General features: G+C 42.2%; 1 protein-coding gene across 8 annotated transcripts in view; it reads right to left on the bottom strand.

Moving 5' to 3' along the window:
* ctnnd2b (catenin (cadherin-associated protein), delta 2b) overlaps window positions 1-19460 on the bottom strand; it is a 165046-nt gene that overhangs the window by 27485 nt on the left and 118101 nt on the right. For all 8 annotated transcript variants that reach the window (XM_070973592.1, XM_070973594.1, XM_070973596.1 and 5 more), the window contains 3 exons: window positions 17518-17650; window positions 14150-14363; window positions 1279-1465 (listed from right to left, as the gene is read on the bottom strand). In XM_070973592.1, the coding sequence (XP_070829693.1) occupies window positions 1279-1465; window positions 14150-14363; window positions 17518-17650 (534 nt within the window). The remainder of the gene's footprint in view (window positions 1-1278; window positions 1466-14149; window positions 14364-17517; window positions 17651-19460) is intronic.

The raw sequence follows: 19460 nt of genomic DNA, 5'->3' as shown, positions 1-19460 counted from the left end.
GTATTTTATGTTCATCATTAGTAAAGTGAGCCGAGTCAATTACTGCACACAACAAGCACAAATAAGCTAATAATAAGCATATTCATACACCTGAGAGAGGAAGGCACCAGGTACCTTAGAGCAGGGGGTTTGCAGGGAAGCTATACTGCCACTGTACGCTAACGCAATTAATCAGTGGCCGATAACAGTTTCTAGCTCATTTTCTGCTGACAAGTGAAATTCAGTATGATAAAGTTGATATTATGTAGTTGTTTGTATCATAATTAAAGGTGCTATGATAAATATGTTTATCTGAACAATAGATCGCAGTGGGTCAGCCATAGTGACACACTCACAGAGTTTCCATATGACAGTAGTTCCTCTCAACACTGCTGCTGCACTGCTGTTTTCATTTTTCAGCAGCCCTCTGGTTCTGATGATCCCACCTACGCGACCCGTCCAGCACCAAACAGCAGACAAAGTTAGCCACTAGCTGGGGAATGCAGTGGAGCCTTTCAGCTGCTAAAGAGCCAGATGTACGACCTATGCGAGGAAATGTGGCTGTTATTCCATGTCATGAATGTTGCTCTGTATCAGCTGTTGTGCTGACAGCTTTTTGTGTTGGCCCCAACTGGCCTAAAAAAGAATTAATGCAGAAAATAAGTAAGTACGTGTTTAGTAAGATGGAGGAACAGGACATATTTTCCATAATTTGAACTGAATTGTGGGCAAAGGATCAAAGTCACAGCCAATGATACAGTATCTAATGCTACGTCTCTGAGTATCAGTGCATGGAATCTGAATCCGAAATCAGAAACTCCAGCACCTAACCCTCATCCTGGACTATACTTGAATACACAAAGTAATGTATGCATTTCACTGACAATGTAGAAATGAACTGAACCCTCGTTTCCCAACTTGCCGGAGTACAGAACCAAAACAAAAAGAAATATGTGTCAGTCGTACTACTTCCAGACTGTACTGTATGACTAGCATCATGTCTCAAGTGAGAAAATAAAAAGCCACAGCAACTCTAAAGCCAAGTGATGAGTCATCTTAAACGCAGCTAAGTCTGTCAGTTCTCTGTGTGTTAAAAATAACACAGAACACTGTCTAAAAATAACAGACACTTTGAACTAAGACAGACTTATTTCCATGCTTGATTGTGATTGCTAACAGACTGTAAACTGAAAAACATCTCTGCAAGTAAGATTAAGCTGATAATATGTGATAGAAAAAGTGTGAATACTTTGGAAAGAAAAAGAAAAAGCATTGGAGAAAAAAGATGGTGACACTGACCGCAGGCAGCCTGTGGCGTTGCGGAGGACCTGGGATGAGTGTAGGTGCAGCTTGCGGTCCTCCTGTGTATGCGGGGAGGTGTCCCAGCCCGAGTGTGGGATGATCACAGCGTTGGTCAGCACGGCCAGGGCATCCTGGATGATGGGCATCTTCAGGGCGTCACATGAAGACAGGTTCCACAAAACACCTGAAGGGAACAGCAGGGAGACGGGAGGTGAAAACCAACAGAGAGGAAAAGACAAAGGAGGAAGACAGGAAGAGAGACAGACACAAAGACAACTTCAGGGCAAAAACCGCTGAAATATTTAGTAGGTTTTAGTGTGCAGCTTGATCAAACTCATGCAGCAGCACAGACAGTTACTGCAGTCTTGACTTACTTTCTCTCCAGCACTCTGGAAAGCCAGACACATGTTCTTAAAACTAGTACAATCGGCCTTTTTTATAGAAGACATTTTGACATGTCACAGTAGGAAAAGAACTGCTGTGAATTATAACATTAATGAGAGCTGAACTTCATTTAGCTGCTTCGGTTTCACAGCCTGGGTGTCGAGCATGCCGGCTCACTGTCACACTGTCATTGCTTACAGTGAAACTTGAATATAATGCAGCCATCGTTAATGCTATTAGAAACACCAAAACTGGATTATCAACCAGGCAAAGCGGGCAACCACCCAAAAGCCCAGACCCTCTGGGCCCCCACTGCCAGGTTCAGTGTTGAGGAAGAGGTTGTGGTGGGATTTGTGGGTGAAAAACAAAGGAAAAGGCTCACAAAACTGCTTAAAGCACATCCAAATGTAGATATAGACATACTGAGGGTTTTTTTTAGATTTTAGCCAAACCACCTGCCAAACAGTTTTTGGACAAAAAAACTTCGAATAAACTCACTGTCCAGCTGCCAAAGTTAGCAACTAGCTGACTAAAGAGGCAGAAACAGATCAGAACAGAGTCAATATTTGAAGTACAACCACCGTTTCCAAAAGAACGTGTTACTCTGTGTCTGCCGGATGTGTAAATAGGAAACTATTTGCTAATGCTTGGTTCAGACTACACAAACACAGCATTCTTGCCATGACTTGGCTGAGAGACATGAAAAGACTACACATTAGTCACTGACCAATCGTATCTTGCCATCTCTCACAACCGACCTCTGCGATCACTAGGAAGGAGGTTAGCAATTTGTTGTGGAAGGCAAAAAGTATTTCTTTTCAGACATCACAAGGTGTCCCAGACAATGCTTTGGTTGTTGTGCGCTGTGATACCTTACACGGGATGAAACGATTGTCATCCCCGACCCCCATTTTCAGCCCCGATGCCCTCCATCTGTCGGGTTGGCTGCTATTCATGTAGTCAGTGATATGTTCACCATATCAGCTTTATAAGGTGATAATGTGTCAGCGTTGTGTTTACACCTTACTGCTGTCCCCAGGCGGCAAAAATGACAATTAAGGCAGTTTAAAGGAAAAATTCAATGCAAGTCTCCCAAAAAGAACAGAGGGGGGTGAAAAAGTCACTCAAGCCTTCAACCTGACTACAAGTGAAACAATTGCGAACATCTTGGTCAAGCCATGGTCATGGTGATGTGGTACTGCTGACCGTCATCTACTGGACGGACATGTTGTATCTGTATTCTCTTTCTTCTCTCCCTCCAAAAAGACAGCTTATAGATATTTAATGGCAGCATGCACGGCAAGTGCCATAAGGTGGAGGATTTCCTTGGAAAAATAAAGTAAATAGGAACCCACCCACCACTGCCTCCGGTGCTTTTTGAGTTCATTCACTTGTTTCTCAGCTTCTTTTTGTACACGATCAAGTCTATCGTTTTGAGGGATCAGTTTTTCCACCAGGTTTTGCCTTTTGTCTTACTTCATGTAAATGCTGTTTAACCTGACTGTGTTCCGCGTCTCTCTTTGTTAACTGCTGGCTCTGTTCTGCTCCTGTAAACACATCTTACTTTTTGCGCTGGGGCTTGCTAGAGGGTTAATCTGGCCCGGAGTCACACCTATTTCACAGTGAATAGTTTTACTGTTACCACAGATTATCTCAAAATGTTTAAGTGATGATGTAAATTGGTCTTGGATGACTTGTGTATGGATTTGTGTACAGTGATGATGATCAAATAATTCGAAGAAGCACAGAGATACATACACAACCTCCAGTTAGCAGCATGCATCTTAATTACACAGGCATTTCAAATGTCACTCTGAGATTTGAAAACATACTGTAACCTTTAATTTATTGCTCCAGGTTGCCACTGTGCTGCTGTAATTAATAGAGAACAGCTGAAAAAGAATTAACAGAAATACTGGCAGGCAGTAAATCACTTACACAAAATTCCACCGCACCTCTCTCTTGTTCTTAATCCTCACCTGAATTCAACATACAGTGACCAGCCAACCAAGAAAATGGAGTGAGTTTTCTCCTGCCTACCAATTACTGTTCACTCTTTTTGCCAGTTGCCACACATGCACAAACACACACATACTGGCAATTGAATAGACAAAAGCTCTCCCTCTCCAGAGACTCACTCTCCCACGCACACACAGACATCTGCTTGAGCCTTTAAAGCAAAGGACAGAGAGGGTGAGAGGCAAATCATCACATTTTGCTACGAAACACTTTGATTCCTTGAGTGGCTTCACACACGCACACACACACACACAAATTGTGATAACCTTGAGGGATGTACACAACACATCATAATTCTTATTGACCTCCGTTTTGCAGAGTGTCTATGTCCTAATCTATGTACTCATATAATTACATGTTTGTGCATTTGCAAGTGTCCACCCCTTGTCATATCTGCACTTATCTAGCGCTCTCCTTTATGGCTGTAATTATAGCTGTAGTAGTGGTAAAACATCCTATCCTTAGATCTGCGTGTGCTTGGAGTAAGGCGTCGTCTCTTTAGCACTGTGTTGCTCACCCTCGGCTACACAGCCACTATGTAATTACAGCTTCTGCTATCTGTCTTTGTGGGTTTGTGTGAATTTGCTGTTGCGCGCGTGTGTGTGCATGCGCATGTAAGCCCCCCCGACAAATCAGTCTTAACTCCATCAGCCGTTTGGACTGGGTGTGTTTATGTGGAGCGTCTGTGGTCAGAAGGAGTTTCTAAATGACTGGCTTCCGGCTTCATGATGATAATTAGCTGGGACTGTCATGTTAGCAAAAGTGTCTCCTCTCTGTCTCATCTTATCTGCTGCTCAAGAGGGCAAAGGAGGCGTGCTGGGTTTCTGATAACCTTCACATTCGATGTGACATGTAATAATTCTGGCTGACCTTGATTTGCACATCTGTGAGTCAGCGAACGCGGCTGTGCTTTTTTTTCTCATGCTGTTTTTTTACCCCACGGTGTTATAAAATATACACACCAATGTGAACTGATGTGATTATCCTTTAAAGGAGCTCAATAAGCTTGTTTGCTATCTTTCCTCCAGTTAAACGGGAAGGTCAGTTTTATCTCTCTGTGTTCAATTCCCCCTTAGGTGCAAGATTTAGCCAAATTAGCACCATGCCTGGAAGCAGGGGAAGCTGTGACAAAATGCACCTCCCAATAAATCCAAAAATGTTTCATTTACACGTTGTATCTTGTTCGCTAGACTACTAATCTTTCCATCCAATAGTAATCTGGGTTTTGATCAAAGTTATGAAAGAGGCTGAAATTTCATGAGCACACTAACGCTGTGCACTCGCCGAGCCGTTGCTCGTCAGTAAACAGCTCCGGTGCATAAGCTAACAGCTCCTTGAGGCACTATTTCCTGTTTTATATTTGTACAGAAGTGTTATATTTACACAAAATGCACCAAGTAGATTAACCGGGCCTCCTGCCTTTTAGCGAGTGTTAGCTAGATGCATCATCACTGCATGCAGAGATGAAACTGCACGGATGAATCCTTTCTTAAGCTGGTTTTTCTTTTTCAAAACTGAACGACTCACCTGTCTGTGTTGCAAAAACCATATTATCTTAAATGCAAGGTTCATCCAAATCTCAAAATAACATTTTCCCCTTAGTGGTAGAACAGGATAGTTTTGTTTTAATTTGTCTGAAAAATTCACTGAACAATTCTTGGGATAGAAAAGGGATCGTGTGCCATTGCAGCATAAACACTAGAGCAGAGTACAGGTTCTTGCCATACAACGGTAAATCATTCTGTCGTGGATGTGTACGTCTGAATCATTAGAGAGATATTTCAGTTCGGTGCTGTTAATACCTATGCCAATAAAACACTGGTTTATTCTTGAAGAACACCGAGGCTGCTCTCTGTAATGAAATTATTAATCTCATCCTGCAAAATCTGAGTAAAGTCACTGAATAATGCATTTGATAACCTGTGGCTAAATTGCTGAAGCACAGCATGGAAAATCTCATTGTTATGAAACTCCTTTTCACACATTAGCTACATCCTGTAAACATGCACGCTAACGTTCCTCTGACTTTTCTCATTTGTTGACCACACATTAAAGTCAGAAAACACTGAATGGCTCAGAATGGCTCAAAGAATAGAATTATCCATTTTTACCTCCAACTAGGTGGCATCTAAACATTATGTTTTTTGTTGTTTTCAGTAGTGGTCCCCAGAGTAAAGCTGATCTAAGGAAACTAAAATATGTATGTAGCACAAATCTCATAAAAAACAATGAAATCTCCCACTGTGGAGGATGTGAGGGTTGTCTATCTGTCGCACTGATTTGGAACGTAAAAGCACTGTGGACTGAGATAAGAAATAACCATATATTGTATATTGTCAAATGTAATACATGGCACATGATGTCATGCTGCAGCTGCGAGAAAAAAATGTTTTTTTTCTATTATCGTGAGTAAAGCCAGCTGTTTGCCAGCATCGCTTCTCGCTGTGCAGAGAATGACATCATCTCCCTGAGGTGAAAGGCAGTGGGGTTTTATCTTTGATCTGAAACACATACTCACAAACACACAGTCACGCGCACACAAAATAAAAGCTCGCACTAATGCACGCGAACATGCCGACATGTGCACACACACACACACATTCAAATACATAAAGCCACACACACAGAGCCACAAGTGTATGACAGATGAAGGAGGTTAATTGCCTCAGCCTTACATCATGAGTGGCAGCGGGAGGTTATGAATGCTCTGTTATATGGAGGGAGGGGAAATGAATATGTTGGCTATCTCTCTTTGTCTCTGAAGCCATTTCCCATCCCTCATTTGCACCGCATTTTCATTCCCCTGTCACCTCTCTCTCTCTTCTGCAACATCGCAGCACATCTCTTTGTTTGCCTCTTGATCTCTGTTCCTCATTCCTCCTGATGCATTTCGGAGTGTGTTTTTGTGGGTATCTGTCCTTGTGTGACCCACCCTGTATATGAAAGCATTTTCCCAGTTTGCTGGACTTCATCTTTCCAAGTGCGTTAAAGTTAGGTGTAATGGACGGGGGTTAAATAATGTCTATAATCACCAAAGGGTTATGACAACTGTGACAAACCGAGGCTGGATTTGTAATTTTTTGAAAATACATCTCTGTCTACACACATCTCTAAAGACAAAATGGTGTTTTTGGAACCCATGGCCATATTTCAACAATGCACTGAGCAATAGCTTGGTTCGCAGTTAACAATGTTTTGTGTTTGTGTGTACACCATTAACTAATCAAAAGCCTACATTCTCACATCCAACTGCAAACTCTAACTACTGTCATTACTGCATGTCTCATCAAGCAATCAATCGTGGAAGCGGCTTGCATTCAAGTTCCGTACGTGGCATCTCTAAAGAGCACACACTGATGGTTTGACCTTGAGCACAGCAGGGTGCCTTTGCCACGAGAGAGACCACCCTCCGATGACAATCACTGTGTACATCGTGAGCGTGTGGGTGGCTGTGCAGAAGGCTGATGATTCCTTTTAACAACTCAGTGGATGAATCAGTTGTCACCTTTTTTTAATTGCTGGCAGAAACAAAATGTAGAAAACAGTTCAGGGTGGTCTTAAGTTCACTGGTGTCATGCCTGTGCAAGCTGCCTGGCAGTGGAAAGCGTCCCAGCTCAAATTTTCATTCCTTACTTGGCACAAATATGAAATTTTACAATGAGTGTGAACAGTGAATTTTTCCATTTTTATTGTTACTGTATGGATTTATCTACTCATTAGCTACTCATACAGAAAATATGCGATTGTTGTGATATTATATAAGTATAATATTAAACTATTAATGTAGTTTGCACGGCTTACTGTATATATATACTTGTACACATTAGTTGTCCTCAAATGTCAAGGCTGTATGTAAGCTTTACCTCTGTTTTCATAATGAGGTGAACATCGATCACTGTTAATCACTTTGTCCACACGGGCCTATAGCTTTGCGTTAATGAGCCTTGGCCACAGTGTGGACTCTTGTTTACTTAGTTTGGGTCTTTTGATGATACTGTCATTAAACCAGGAAACAGTGTAGCTAAGCACTATACTGCTGATCATGTCAAGGTCAACCAGAGTTGACTTGGAAAAAAAGAAAAAAGCAACAGTGTGTACCGATGTCCTCTGTAGTCCGCTATACTGCCACGTATGACTAAGAGAAAGAGTGTTAATTAAATGAACATATGTTTGGAGGCATATATAGCTCGCTGCTAGCATAATGAGGTTCAGTCTTGTGATAATGGATGAAAATATTATTTACCTGCAAATTTGAAACAGGTTGAACTTGAGAAGCTGCATAAAAATTCTGTTTAAATGAACTGAAAAATAAGTTAATGAGCCCAGTTTAACTTGAGGGGATACAGCTGCTGTATGCTTTTCTAATTAACTTTGGTTATGTGGTGTCTTAGCTTTGTATACACTGAGGTTTTAGACTTTTTGCCTGTTTTTCCTTCTATTTTTCCTGAATTGGTTTTGGTTACTTTAAGTTCTTTCTTTTTGTATGTTAGCTCACATGTTCTTTTTTAAAAAAAGATATATACTAACATTAGTTTTACGTAGGTCCTGGTAGTACTATACTTGGCACTGTGTGCTGTATGTGTTTGAGTGCTACGTGTTATTTTTAATCAAGCAATAATTCACCAGAGAGTTGGTCACAAAAACATGTGCTGGATGACTTTATGGCACAAACCTTAAACTATTTTCATTTTGTAAATAATGCACAATTTGTAGTGCAGTTCCCTCTTTACATCTGCATTTCCTCTACTCTTTTAAATTGTCAGTCTCCATCTCTTTGCTTTGCTGAAGCTGGATGAGCATTGTGACTGGATTGCATCCAGACAACAGAGAGTTCCCATCACAGTGTGAGCCTGACAACCTCCATATCTCCTTCTGAAGAGCTCACACCAACGTGAGCGATCCAGGCCTGTCACTTAGGATGATGTGTGCTGCTGTGGCTGGATGAAAAAGTTGCATTGTAGTGACAAGTGGAACCACAGCTTCTGACTGCATTCAGATTTTAAAAGGGACTAAAGTTAAAGAAAATGCAGCGCTCTGAGTCAGAGAGGGCAGGTATCATGGTGTTTTCTCTGTAGATGGGTTAAATAGGCCTCATGTGTGGAATCAACATGACTAAATATAGAGCCAGATCAACAATACTAAAGGAATACCCGCCAAAGCTGATCTGTATTCGGAATAGCAATCATTTTTAAGTTTCTGCAAGGATAGAAATGCATACATCGATAGGTGTCCTTTCGGAATCTTAATGCATTTAAACCCAATAGTTCATAAATCAATTCCTGGCCCACGTGTGCCATGATCAATAACTAGATCAAAGCTGAGACACACAAAGACTGCTCTGCTGTTTCTGCAGACAAATGCATCACATCAACAGTGTGGCGTAAGCAGTCTGAGCTATATGTTGCAATAAATAAATACAACATAACTCTTACACTAGCTGACATTTTCATATTGTTGCTTTATAAAGTAATAGTGATGCAACCTACATTCGAGTCCCGAAAGCTTTTATGTTTGCCCTTCTTAACGTCAGGTAGAGCTTTCCAGGAAAGCGCTGCCACAGAAAAGGTGAAGTTGTTTCAGGCAAACAATGTGACTTTTTATAGATAAACGTCATACACAGTGGCATTTTCGGCTTTTGGTGAATATGCATGTAACCGGGAACAGACAGGTCTGACCTGTGGTCTCAAGATCAGAGTGACAGCAGTGTGGAGACGGTCCTGACCTAACAAGAGAGAGTCTGCTTCTCCTTTCACTTGTCATCCATCTGTAGGGACTCACCAGAAAGAGCCTTTCCACTTCAGAAATTTAACAAACTGCAGTCTGAGTTTTGCCATGAACTAAACTTTTAAGAAACTTGTGAGTCTTTGGTATACTCTTCTTGCATATCTACTATATTCTACAACTACTTACAAAGACAATCTGGATATACATCATCAAATAGGCGAGAGTGGGACCAACCATACTGCCACATTTCTATGTGCTGTTTGGGAAGCAAGTGAAGTCGGCAGTTGTGGAGCACACAACAATGGAGCAAGTGGAGTTGATATTGCTTTTCTGTCAGAACCACTGAATCCAGGGCACTGCTGGGGGCAGCTCAAGCCTGTGCTCTTTAAATGGCGCCCAGCATGTTGAAAGACTTGATAATGTTTTGGTATGCTCTACTACACACACTGTGATCCTTTCTTTTTACGTAATGTCATTTCTTGCTTGTATTTTTTCCTGCACTGTTTGGCTGTATGTTGTCCTATTTTTTTTTGTAGATGCTGAGAAATCTTTTGGTCCACCTATAGGTTTCTAATCATTGACTCCAGCTCCCTGTGAATAAACTCCTCCTCTCAAATACTTTGAAGGCCAAGGCTTTTTATTTGGTTCTCCATCAGTCTGTTTCAGCAATGCTAGCTGCGTGTCTGGGGATGCTAACCTCAGCCAGTCGGTTCGCTCCTGAATGAAATATCACAACAACTACAGAGGAACTATGGCGATCCCCCGACGTACTGTAGTATCTCCCACCAGGTGTCTGCTGTGATGTGACAACACATTTGCTTGACCAATAACAGTTGACAGGAAAATAGCTACATGTTACACTACTTTGACTTGACTTCCTGCATTGGAAAAGGGCTTGTAAATGAGGTAAGTACTGCGAACAGGCACATTTAGAAATGACTGCAAATACCTACAAGCAAACGCACGCACACACACACACATACACGCACAGAGCTCTGCTGTAGTCTGAATCTAATCGGCAGACTTAAAGTTAATATCTGCTCTTTTAAACCAGCTTTAGTCTCTCCAAATAATCATGTTTAGAGACAAAAGAGAGCCATTAAAGTGGAAAGAGGGAGAGAGACTAAAGAGCAGAGGGCAAAAACCTTGTTTGTGACTTTGTGCCATCGAGCAAACTGTATGTGTGTGTGCGTGAGAGAGAGTGGGTGTGTGTTTGTGAACAAGCCTTTTTGTGTACTTGTGTGCAGCTGAATCTGTAGCTAGCAAGGCAGGCTGCTTGACTTCCCACTGTGATCCTGATTCAAAATGCTCAGCAGAGAGAAAGAGAGGGAGGCTGAGAGGGTAGGCGATACGGAGAAAGAGTGGAAAAAGGGAGACGGAGAAAGGCAAAGAGGACAGGACAGAGACAGGAAGAGAAGGGTAGACCAATTACGAAAACCCAACCACAGAGGGATAAGAGAGCGCGTGAGAGAGGCTGAGAGACAGGGAGAGAGAGTTATTTCCTCTGGGTCTTTGAGAGAGAGAGGAGAGCGTGGTCTGTCTGCGTCCGGTCGGTCGTTCAGCTGATTAATTTGTGACAGGAGGGATTTCTGTGCTCCGTGCCTTGAATTGCTGCTCTAATTTATATGGTAATCTTCTTTAAGACTCTAGCAGCATACAAAAAACCTTTTATTTCCATCTCCGCTAAGCCTAAACCATTTTCTATACTCACTACACACATACAGTATACATATACATCAACGCGCAGAGCACACTTGGGTCATGCTCTGCACCACATGTGATTGTATGAGTGATATGCGGCTGCCTCTCAATTTCACTTTCCTGATAAGGTTTTTCTGCGTTGCTTGGCTTGAGTTAGTATTCATGACTGTCACTTTTTTTTTTTTTTTTTTACCACGAATAACATTTCAAATGTTTGTCCGTCACCAGAGTCTCCTGTCACCCTAAGGTGAAGTAGTGCTGTAAATAATTAGGAAAGTGATTAAAGGTTCAAGGGTAGCCTTCGTGGGAGACGGGGACAGTTTGGTTTAGGAGAGTTTGCAAGGATAGAAAGTATTGACATCATGAGGGATGAAAGGTAATGACAGGGAAGATTCCTATGTCGCATAGTGAGCTGGTCACATGAGGACTAACATTCTGTGAAATCAAAAAGCTTTTTTCTATACAATCAATTTGTGTTAAATTACCTTGAACAACAGACTTTGGCTTACAAGAGATATCCATGTTGGTTTGCATTTTCAGTTGTAATTACGTGACCTGAGCGTCAGAAAAAAAAACAAAAAAACCCCCCCAAAAAACCTATTGCTTTGTCCATATTGGACACTTGAACCCAGAATGATGCCAACGTTTTTAAAATTCTCACTCTCCACAGTGTCTGAGTGTGGCAACTGTGTGATGCCTAAGCTTAGGGAAAGATAGTGGTTGTGGCACAATAATTTGGGTCAAGCATGGTTAGGGTTACACAAATAAAACACAAAGATCGCACATACCAAGAGTTTTTGACCAACCCTATCAGGACAAAATCTTCGGTCTTGCTGAAAAGTCAGATGTGGTACATGCCCATCCACCACCCTACCATCCACACCCTTTTCACATCGGTGGATAAGGAAAGCACTACTTCCTGAAATGGACATAAATCTGAAGGTGCAACATCATCCATTATGGAAGCCATTCCCCAGGATACATGATTGCACAAACTGGTCACTTCAGAAAACGAATGTGGCATCAGTCCACCAAAGCTGGAACACATTAAAACATACAAAAACACCTCACACATTTTCCCATCAAAGGTTTTTTTTCAGTCTCGACCATCAGAGAGCCAGGACAACACCCTGGATGACAGATAAGCTTTGATAAGAGTCAGGTCTGAACACCGAAAATCCTGTGATGACATATGATTTGGTGTTCCTGTTCCAAAACAGAAGCGGACATCCATTCAATCTGTGTGCCTTGATTGTTTATGCAGCAGTTTACTTGAAAAAATGGAAAGTAATGTAGGAAATATGGAGATAATGCACAGAGAAATGAGGGACTGAGGGTGCGGGCAGGTCTGGAGGACTGTGAACTTCATAAGAGGTGATGTGTGGCCAGGACAATTTTATAACTCAATAAATAGGATTATAAAATAACTCTCCGTCAGTAGACCAACACAAATGTACCCTTTCCTCGTTGATGAGATGTCTTCTGTCTCAAGTCCTGACATAAAGGCCCAAAATATTTAAAATAGTTTGACAAAAAACATCCTCACAGTCCGCTTCATCACACAGATCGCTCAGTTGTCATGGAGATGAATCATTAACATGCCTTCTCCGTAGATGTTTCATCTATCACATTTTTACAGCTTTTGGGACTTCCTGTCGGTAGATCAGGAGAAGCTCGCCTGCCTACAACAGATCCATCTCAATGAACTCCATCTGCTGATGAAGAACTTGCCTGTTTCCACACAAACAAAAATGCATGTATAAAATGATTCAGCACCTTCCACTGTATGGTTTTATCTACCGACTGTCAGCACCAACCAGCCCAGAATGGAGCACATTTACTTCGTCTTACTTGGTCTAATCAGTCCTGATGCCTAATCAATAATTCCAACTGTCCCTACAATCATATTCCCTCCTGAAGCCACTGTACTGATGACTGTCTAGTACATGAAGGATTTAGGCTGCACCTTTTCCTAAAATCACCCCAAATCACGGTGATTAAACTGTTCTAGAAAGCAGAAATAACTGAAATCTTGGATTCTGACATGCCGAGTCTTGAAATATCACGCTGCTTCCAGGCCTGCAGCGGAGATGTTTTCATTAGCGTGGGTGCTGGTAAGAGAAATCCATTTTTCTCATTTGGCTCCAGGATTGGAATGAACCCCTTGAGGACTCTGCACGTAGATCAGTTTGAAAATTGAGTGGTATTCCTCTTTTAGCTCTGCCGTCTCTCCATGCCCCTCCAGAGGTGAAAGTCCTTTTACCGTGGTCGTCCGTGTGAATGAATGCCAATTAGACAGGAATTGTCAGGATATATAAAGTAAAAGCTGTTAAAAAAAAAAAAAATGGTCGAGGCATTGCTGGTAATCCTTTAATCCTTTTGGCAGAAAGTTTACCACCCAGACCTCAGCGGGTTTGGAACCTCAAATTAATCATTCCTGAATGCATTTTGTACAATGTGGATGATATTTGTATTTACTGACAGAGAACACAAACCTGCTGTGGATACAAGTGCCGTGCCGCCCTTTGCACAGTGTCTCAGTTTGACAAATCAACAGCACTTGTCGACCGGAGCGCTGGAGAGCAGGCAGCAGGTAAACAATTCACTCCTTTGTGCAAGTCTGTGTGTGTGTGTGTGTGTGTGTGTGTGTGTGTGTGTGTGTGTGTGTGTGTGTGTGTGTGTGTGTGCTTATCCCTGTATTTGTATACCACACGTGTAAATGAGAAAGAGCATGGACAGTACAGTGTGTTTTGGTAGTTGCATAGCTATAGATATTTAGTGAATCTGAGTGTGTGGTTGTAGATGAGAGGCAACACATGTGTGTATGTATGTAAGTAGATCATGTCTGCATGTGAACACACAGGTGCATACAGACACACAAGCAAACACTGGCAAGAAAACTTCCTGGTTCCCTGCGGTAATTGTCCAAGGGAAATGGAGGAAATTATGGAAAAAAAATAATATTGCAATCTCAATTTCTGATATTGGCCTCTGCGGCACGCTCAGTAATATCAAAATATTTGTATATTGTGTTTTTTACCTGTGAGCAGCTCTCGGATCTCCACATCTGTGGTCTTCCGGAGCAGTCGGACCAGAGCCGGTATGCCTCCGCAGTTCTTCAGGGCGATCTTGTTGTCGTCGTTGGCTTTGCCGTACACCAGGTTCCTCAGGGCTCCGCAGGCGCTGCGGTGCACGTCGGTCATCCGGTGGTCCAACAAGTCCACCAGCAGCTGGATGCCACCCTGTCGCCGAATCTGAAGACCAAGGACGGAGGGAGGAATTAAGTGGGCAGCATGGAGAAATTCATGAATAATAATAAAAGTGCTTCAATGTGTTTGTGCCAGTTTCCCTACAATGTGCCTGTTTATGTCTATGTGCAGTTTACAATATCTGAAGACCTTAATGCTTGTTTATCAAAACCAGAGAAAACTTTTTTTCCCATGTTTGAACCTGTGGTTGGAGAAAATCTAATGCTATCGTGTAAATATTAATTTCTACTTTTTCCACTAAATAAACACCAGCCACAGCACTTCCTGTCCCATCACCCCTCTATGTGTCTGCAGCCCTCCCTGCCTCCCTCTGTCTAGACAAAGACGAAATGTAGGGCAGACTGCCTGCCTTCTATAAAAACAAAAGATGTTTTAGTGAAGGAGATTGCACAGAGATGAGGCAGTTGTGCTTATACATGGTGCCTTTTGTGCTCCAGATAAAGGTACTCCAGCGTGAAACCTATTATAGCTGATTCTTTAAGGATGACAATATCTCACCGCAAACTGATTATTTAGGAATTACATGTTAAGTTGAATATTAGATTTACAAGAAAGACGCCTTGCAATTACTGGGTTATGTCCAAATGTAATTAAATCATCACATCCAAATGTTCTGGACTAATCAAAGTATTCTTTATCTGTAAAATATAACAAATGCTTGTGATCTCAAGAGTCCAAGGGATCATCTTCTAATAACAGAGAGAGAAAAAAGAGAAAAAATAGGATTTGTCATCATTTTGGAGGAATTTTTCAAAACTACATATTGATTACCAAAATTATTGTCAGGTAAATCTTTTCTGTCTTGTCTGACACAGAAGCAGGGATATAACAGCTACCAGCATAAATCAAGCATAAAATAACACACCTGTACGGTGTGTCTGGTGCTGGGAGCCTGAACAGGCAGTAGGCCGTACATATTCCTCAGCACCCAGTCTATTATTTCACCACTCAGGCACCTCACTCAAGGGCAAAAAACAATTTGGCCTGTGGCTTGTAGTTTTGGCAGCCCTGCTCTAAATACTACCATGCTTCATTCTTCAACACAATTTCAGCATCAGTCATCTGTCTCCCGTCTCTCTCACTCCATTTTTAATGCCTGTTGGCTGATTGGTGTTTGAAGAACTTTGTTTGCCCTCAAATCCATCGTCTCCATGGGATTAATAAAGTCCAACTAGGCTGAATTGAGCTGACATTGAAGAGGCAGACGGAACCGTTTTCTCCGAAACACTGAGTGATGACGGCTCTAAAGGACGGGGGGACAGATGGCAGGAACAGGACTACATCAAGTGTTTGGTTCAGTGTGCATAATGAGGAGATAATGCCGTCTAATATGGAGTTTGGTGGAGCTCAGACAGCGACACGTGTGGGACGGAGTTCCCCCTCGATAAAGACTGGTGTCAAGCCTTAAACTTCTTAGGCAATGTGACATGCACACACACGCACGCACACACACACACACACACACACACACACACACACACACACACACACACACACACACACACACACACACACACACACACACACACACACACACGCACGCACTCAATAAAGCTTTCATGCATTGCAGTGCAGTGTTCCTTGCCGTTCTATTTGTTAAATGCCACTCCTTACTTTTGCTGGATCACAGCAGCATTACAATAAAGCAAGCTGGAGTTGGCCACATTTCTAACCTGCCTGCTCAGTGTCTGGTCATTCATGTGTTTGCTTGGCTGACATTCAGAGTGGGGCCTTCTTTATCTGCAACAAATGCTCAAATTTTTAACCAGCTTAATATAGACACATTGACTGAGGTTTAACACATATATCTTTGCCATTTATGTTATGTAATATACGTTCTTGCTGGATTTAAATAAAACCTGCTGCACCGTTCTTGCATCAGTCCTTGCAATTCCATGAGCACCCCTGCAAACCTCTGTTATTACATTATTAGAATTGGTTCAAAAGTTAAGACACCAGCAGCAGGGATTGGTTTATTGGCCTGCAGTACCCCAGATCCATCTCCTTTTTGCCTCCTTCAAAAACACACCGACAACCAGATCATGAACGCTTTCTTAAAGATACAGCGACGGTATGCTAAGAACAATAAAGTCAGAAATAGAAGAAAAAAAAAACAAGTGCTTTACAGTGCAGCCGTTATAGAAGTCTTAGCGTCGGCGGCTTTCCATCAACTTCAAGAGTGCCCTCTTGTGTGCTTGCTTTAGATTGGTTTGCAGCACCCTGTGTCACAGAGCAATGGCAACTCCCAAAGTATACACGCAATCGTTGCAGACAGTGCGCACACAGCTACAGAGGAGATGGCGTGTTTCTAGTCCTGGAGTCTTTTCATGACCGGGATGTTCCAAGAGAAGCAGGAAGTGACAGCCAAGAAGCAGTCTGGCACAGAACACCCTGTGAAACCACTCTGTGTTGTGTTTACACCTGGGTGTGTGTTCGCTCAAACAAACAAGATCTAACATTCTAATACTTCTGTTTGCACTCTGTATGCTAAGCTAAGCTAACTGACTGCTGGCTGTAGCTTCAAATTTTCCATATGGACATTATCTTTGCATCGATCCTCTCGTCTAAGAAGGCAAGAAAGCAAATAAGTGCACTTCCTGCAATGTCCACGTCCCACTGTTCTGCAGGAACATTAAAGGTGGGCAAAACAAACAGAGAGAGCGCTGAGGAAATGTTGCTGTATTATTTCTCCACCAGTTGGTTGTGTGACCATCAATATTTTGAGGCAAGCGCACTCACCCACTCACTCTTTGTCCCCTGGAATGTTGCTCGTGGTCCTTGTTAGAGCTCAAAAATCCCACTTGAAAAAACTCAACAGCGGTGCGCCTCTCCAGAAACAATGTTCAGCACTACTCACAAAACCTTATCAGAAACATCAAATACTACAGTACCTGCATTCCTATCTGCATACCAGAGGAAATCGTGGAGTGTGTGTGTTGTTTTGTGTTTTAAGCTCACTCTTTAGTGGAAGTCACCTACTCGAACTGAATAAGAGCCAAAGCATGCATGTGTGTGGGTGTGTGTCTGTGTGTACGAGCAGCAGGGTGAGTTAGGGCCCCTTCAAGCAGAGTTTTTGAATCCTATCCTCTGTGTCGGTAAGCCCTCTCTCTCGGTGCAGTTTCTCTTCAGAGATCAATACCTCAGATTTGATCTTGTTGTCTCCGAAGCAGAGGTGCTGGAGGTAGGCAGCAGCGTTGGACTGGACTGAAGGGAACTGATGCTGCAACATCTGGATCACCTCTGGCAGCTCTGGATCCCTCCAGCCAAACTCCCTACAGAGACACACACACAGAGAAAAGACGGCATGTTTTGGTGTGTGCAGGGATAAAGATGTGTGTGTGTCCTTATGTGTGTGTGTATGTGTGTGTTACTTGGCAGCTTGTCTCCCTACTGTAACCTTGATTTAAAATGCTCACAGAAGAAGAAGAAAGACAGAAATGAAGGTTGGAGATGAATCAAAAGAAATGAAAACACACTAAATACACCAACTTGTACGTTTATGATTAAATTATTACTAAAGTGTTCATTTGGGGTGACAACATTCATCATGAACATGAAAGCATAACTGTACCTTTGTATTTCCTGTCTGTCAGTAGGTGGAGGTTCAATAATTTAGCCAACAGTGTGTTTCCAGTGGTGTGACAACAGTACTGTATGTGTTTGGCTCTTTCCTGTTTCAACATGGCAGTGGCCCTGTGGACTGAGGTTCTCAGATCTCAAGAAAGGCTGTAAAAACGAAGGCTGTAGCTGTACAAGACACACAGAAATGAAACCTGAACTTCCAGGGTTCAGAACTAAGAACACATCGCACGAAACTACACTGATAACTCGTGTCAAGCTCTGTCCTGCTCATCTGACATCCAGCCTGGACTGACCCTCACCCTCAATGCCTCCTGAGGTGTCAGTAACACTGAAACAGGTACGGTGAATGACTAAAAGTAAACAATGAAATTTAGAATATTCATGTGCTTCCTGTTTGTTCCTATATTATAGATATATCACATTAACTAGTACAAACCCAACACCTACCCAGCAATGTGCTTTATGAGAAAATACATCTATATTGAATCAGGTGAACTCTGACTCGGGATTGTTGTACCTAATAAACAGAGCTGAGGATGCATGCATGGGTTTATTAAACATCACAACATATTTCCAATCTTTTTTATATTTGTGCATCCTACAACACCTCCATAAAGATCACGTTTCATCCTTGATATTATGCATCTTCTCTGGGGTATAATGTATCTTAACAAGCAGTAATTTAAGCTGTCAATTAAGTTATCATTCATGAACTTTTAGACTTAAATATGCACAGCCCTCTTTATCAATTGGCACGTATGATACATGCTGTGTGCACATGATAATAAGCACAGAGGAGATCTCTCTATGTATTGCTACAGGAAGGCGTTGAACAACAGCAGCCATCTTGGATGCACTGTAAGAGTTTCCTCCTGCTGTGATGAATCCTTTCCTCTAATGGCATTGCTTTTAGTGCATAGCCAGGGTCCACCAGTGCTTTGCCTAAAGGCATGCTACAGGCATAGACACAGGCACGCACATACACACACACAGAAACACACTAAACTCGCAAACCCCATGCGTGTAACAGAGTGTGTGAAAGAAGGAACACAGATGATTAACGTGAGAAAGATGTGATGTGAGAGAATGAAGTCACAGCGAGGGATCAGAGAGAGGGATGAGGCAGAGGCGGGGCTTATCGATGCAGATTATCTGTAGCCAACAGTACGTTTCCTTGACAGTGATGCTTTCTGGGGACCACCTAAAACTGGGACTGGATTGGTTTTGTTTTTTTTTTTCTTTTTGTTCTGGGGAAAGTTTTATTCCCTTATGTGATTTGGCATTGTAGACCTGAGGGGAAGGAGATGATACTTCCTGGATATTAATTTTTCTCTAACTACACTCTTGCTACTTTTGATACATTCTCAAGATGTGGTTTGTGCTTTTAAATTGGCGCTTTTGCACATTCTGATTTCAGTTTTTCTGACAGTTGTGAGGAGTTCAGGCTGCATAAAGAGGCCCTGTTTGCTCTGCTCTTATGTAGAACCCATTTCTCTTTGA

Source organism: Chaetodon trifascialis, chromosome 11 (genome assembly GCF_039877785.1).
Source record: "Chaetodon trifascialis isolate fChaTrf1 chromosome 11, fChaTrf1.hap1, whole genome shotgun sequence".
In the NCBI taxonomy this organism is placed as follows: Eukaryota; Metazoa; Chordata; class Actinopteri; order Chaetodontiformes; family Chaetodontidae; genus Chaetodon; species Chaetodon trifascialis.
The sequence above is the reverse complement of the archived record's forward strand: the minus strand, read 5'-3'. Positions and strand labels throughout refer to the sequence as shown.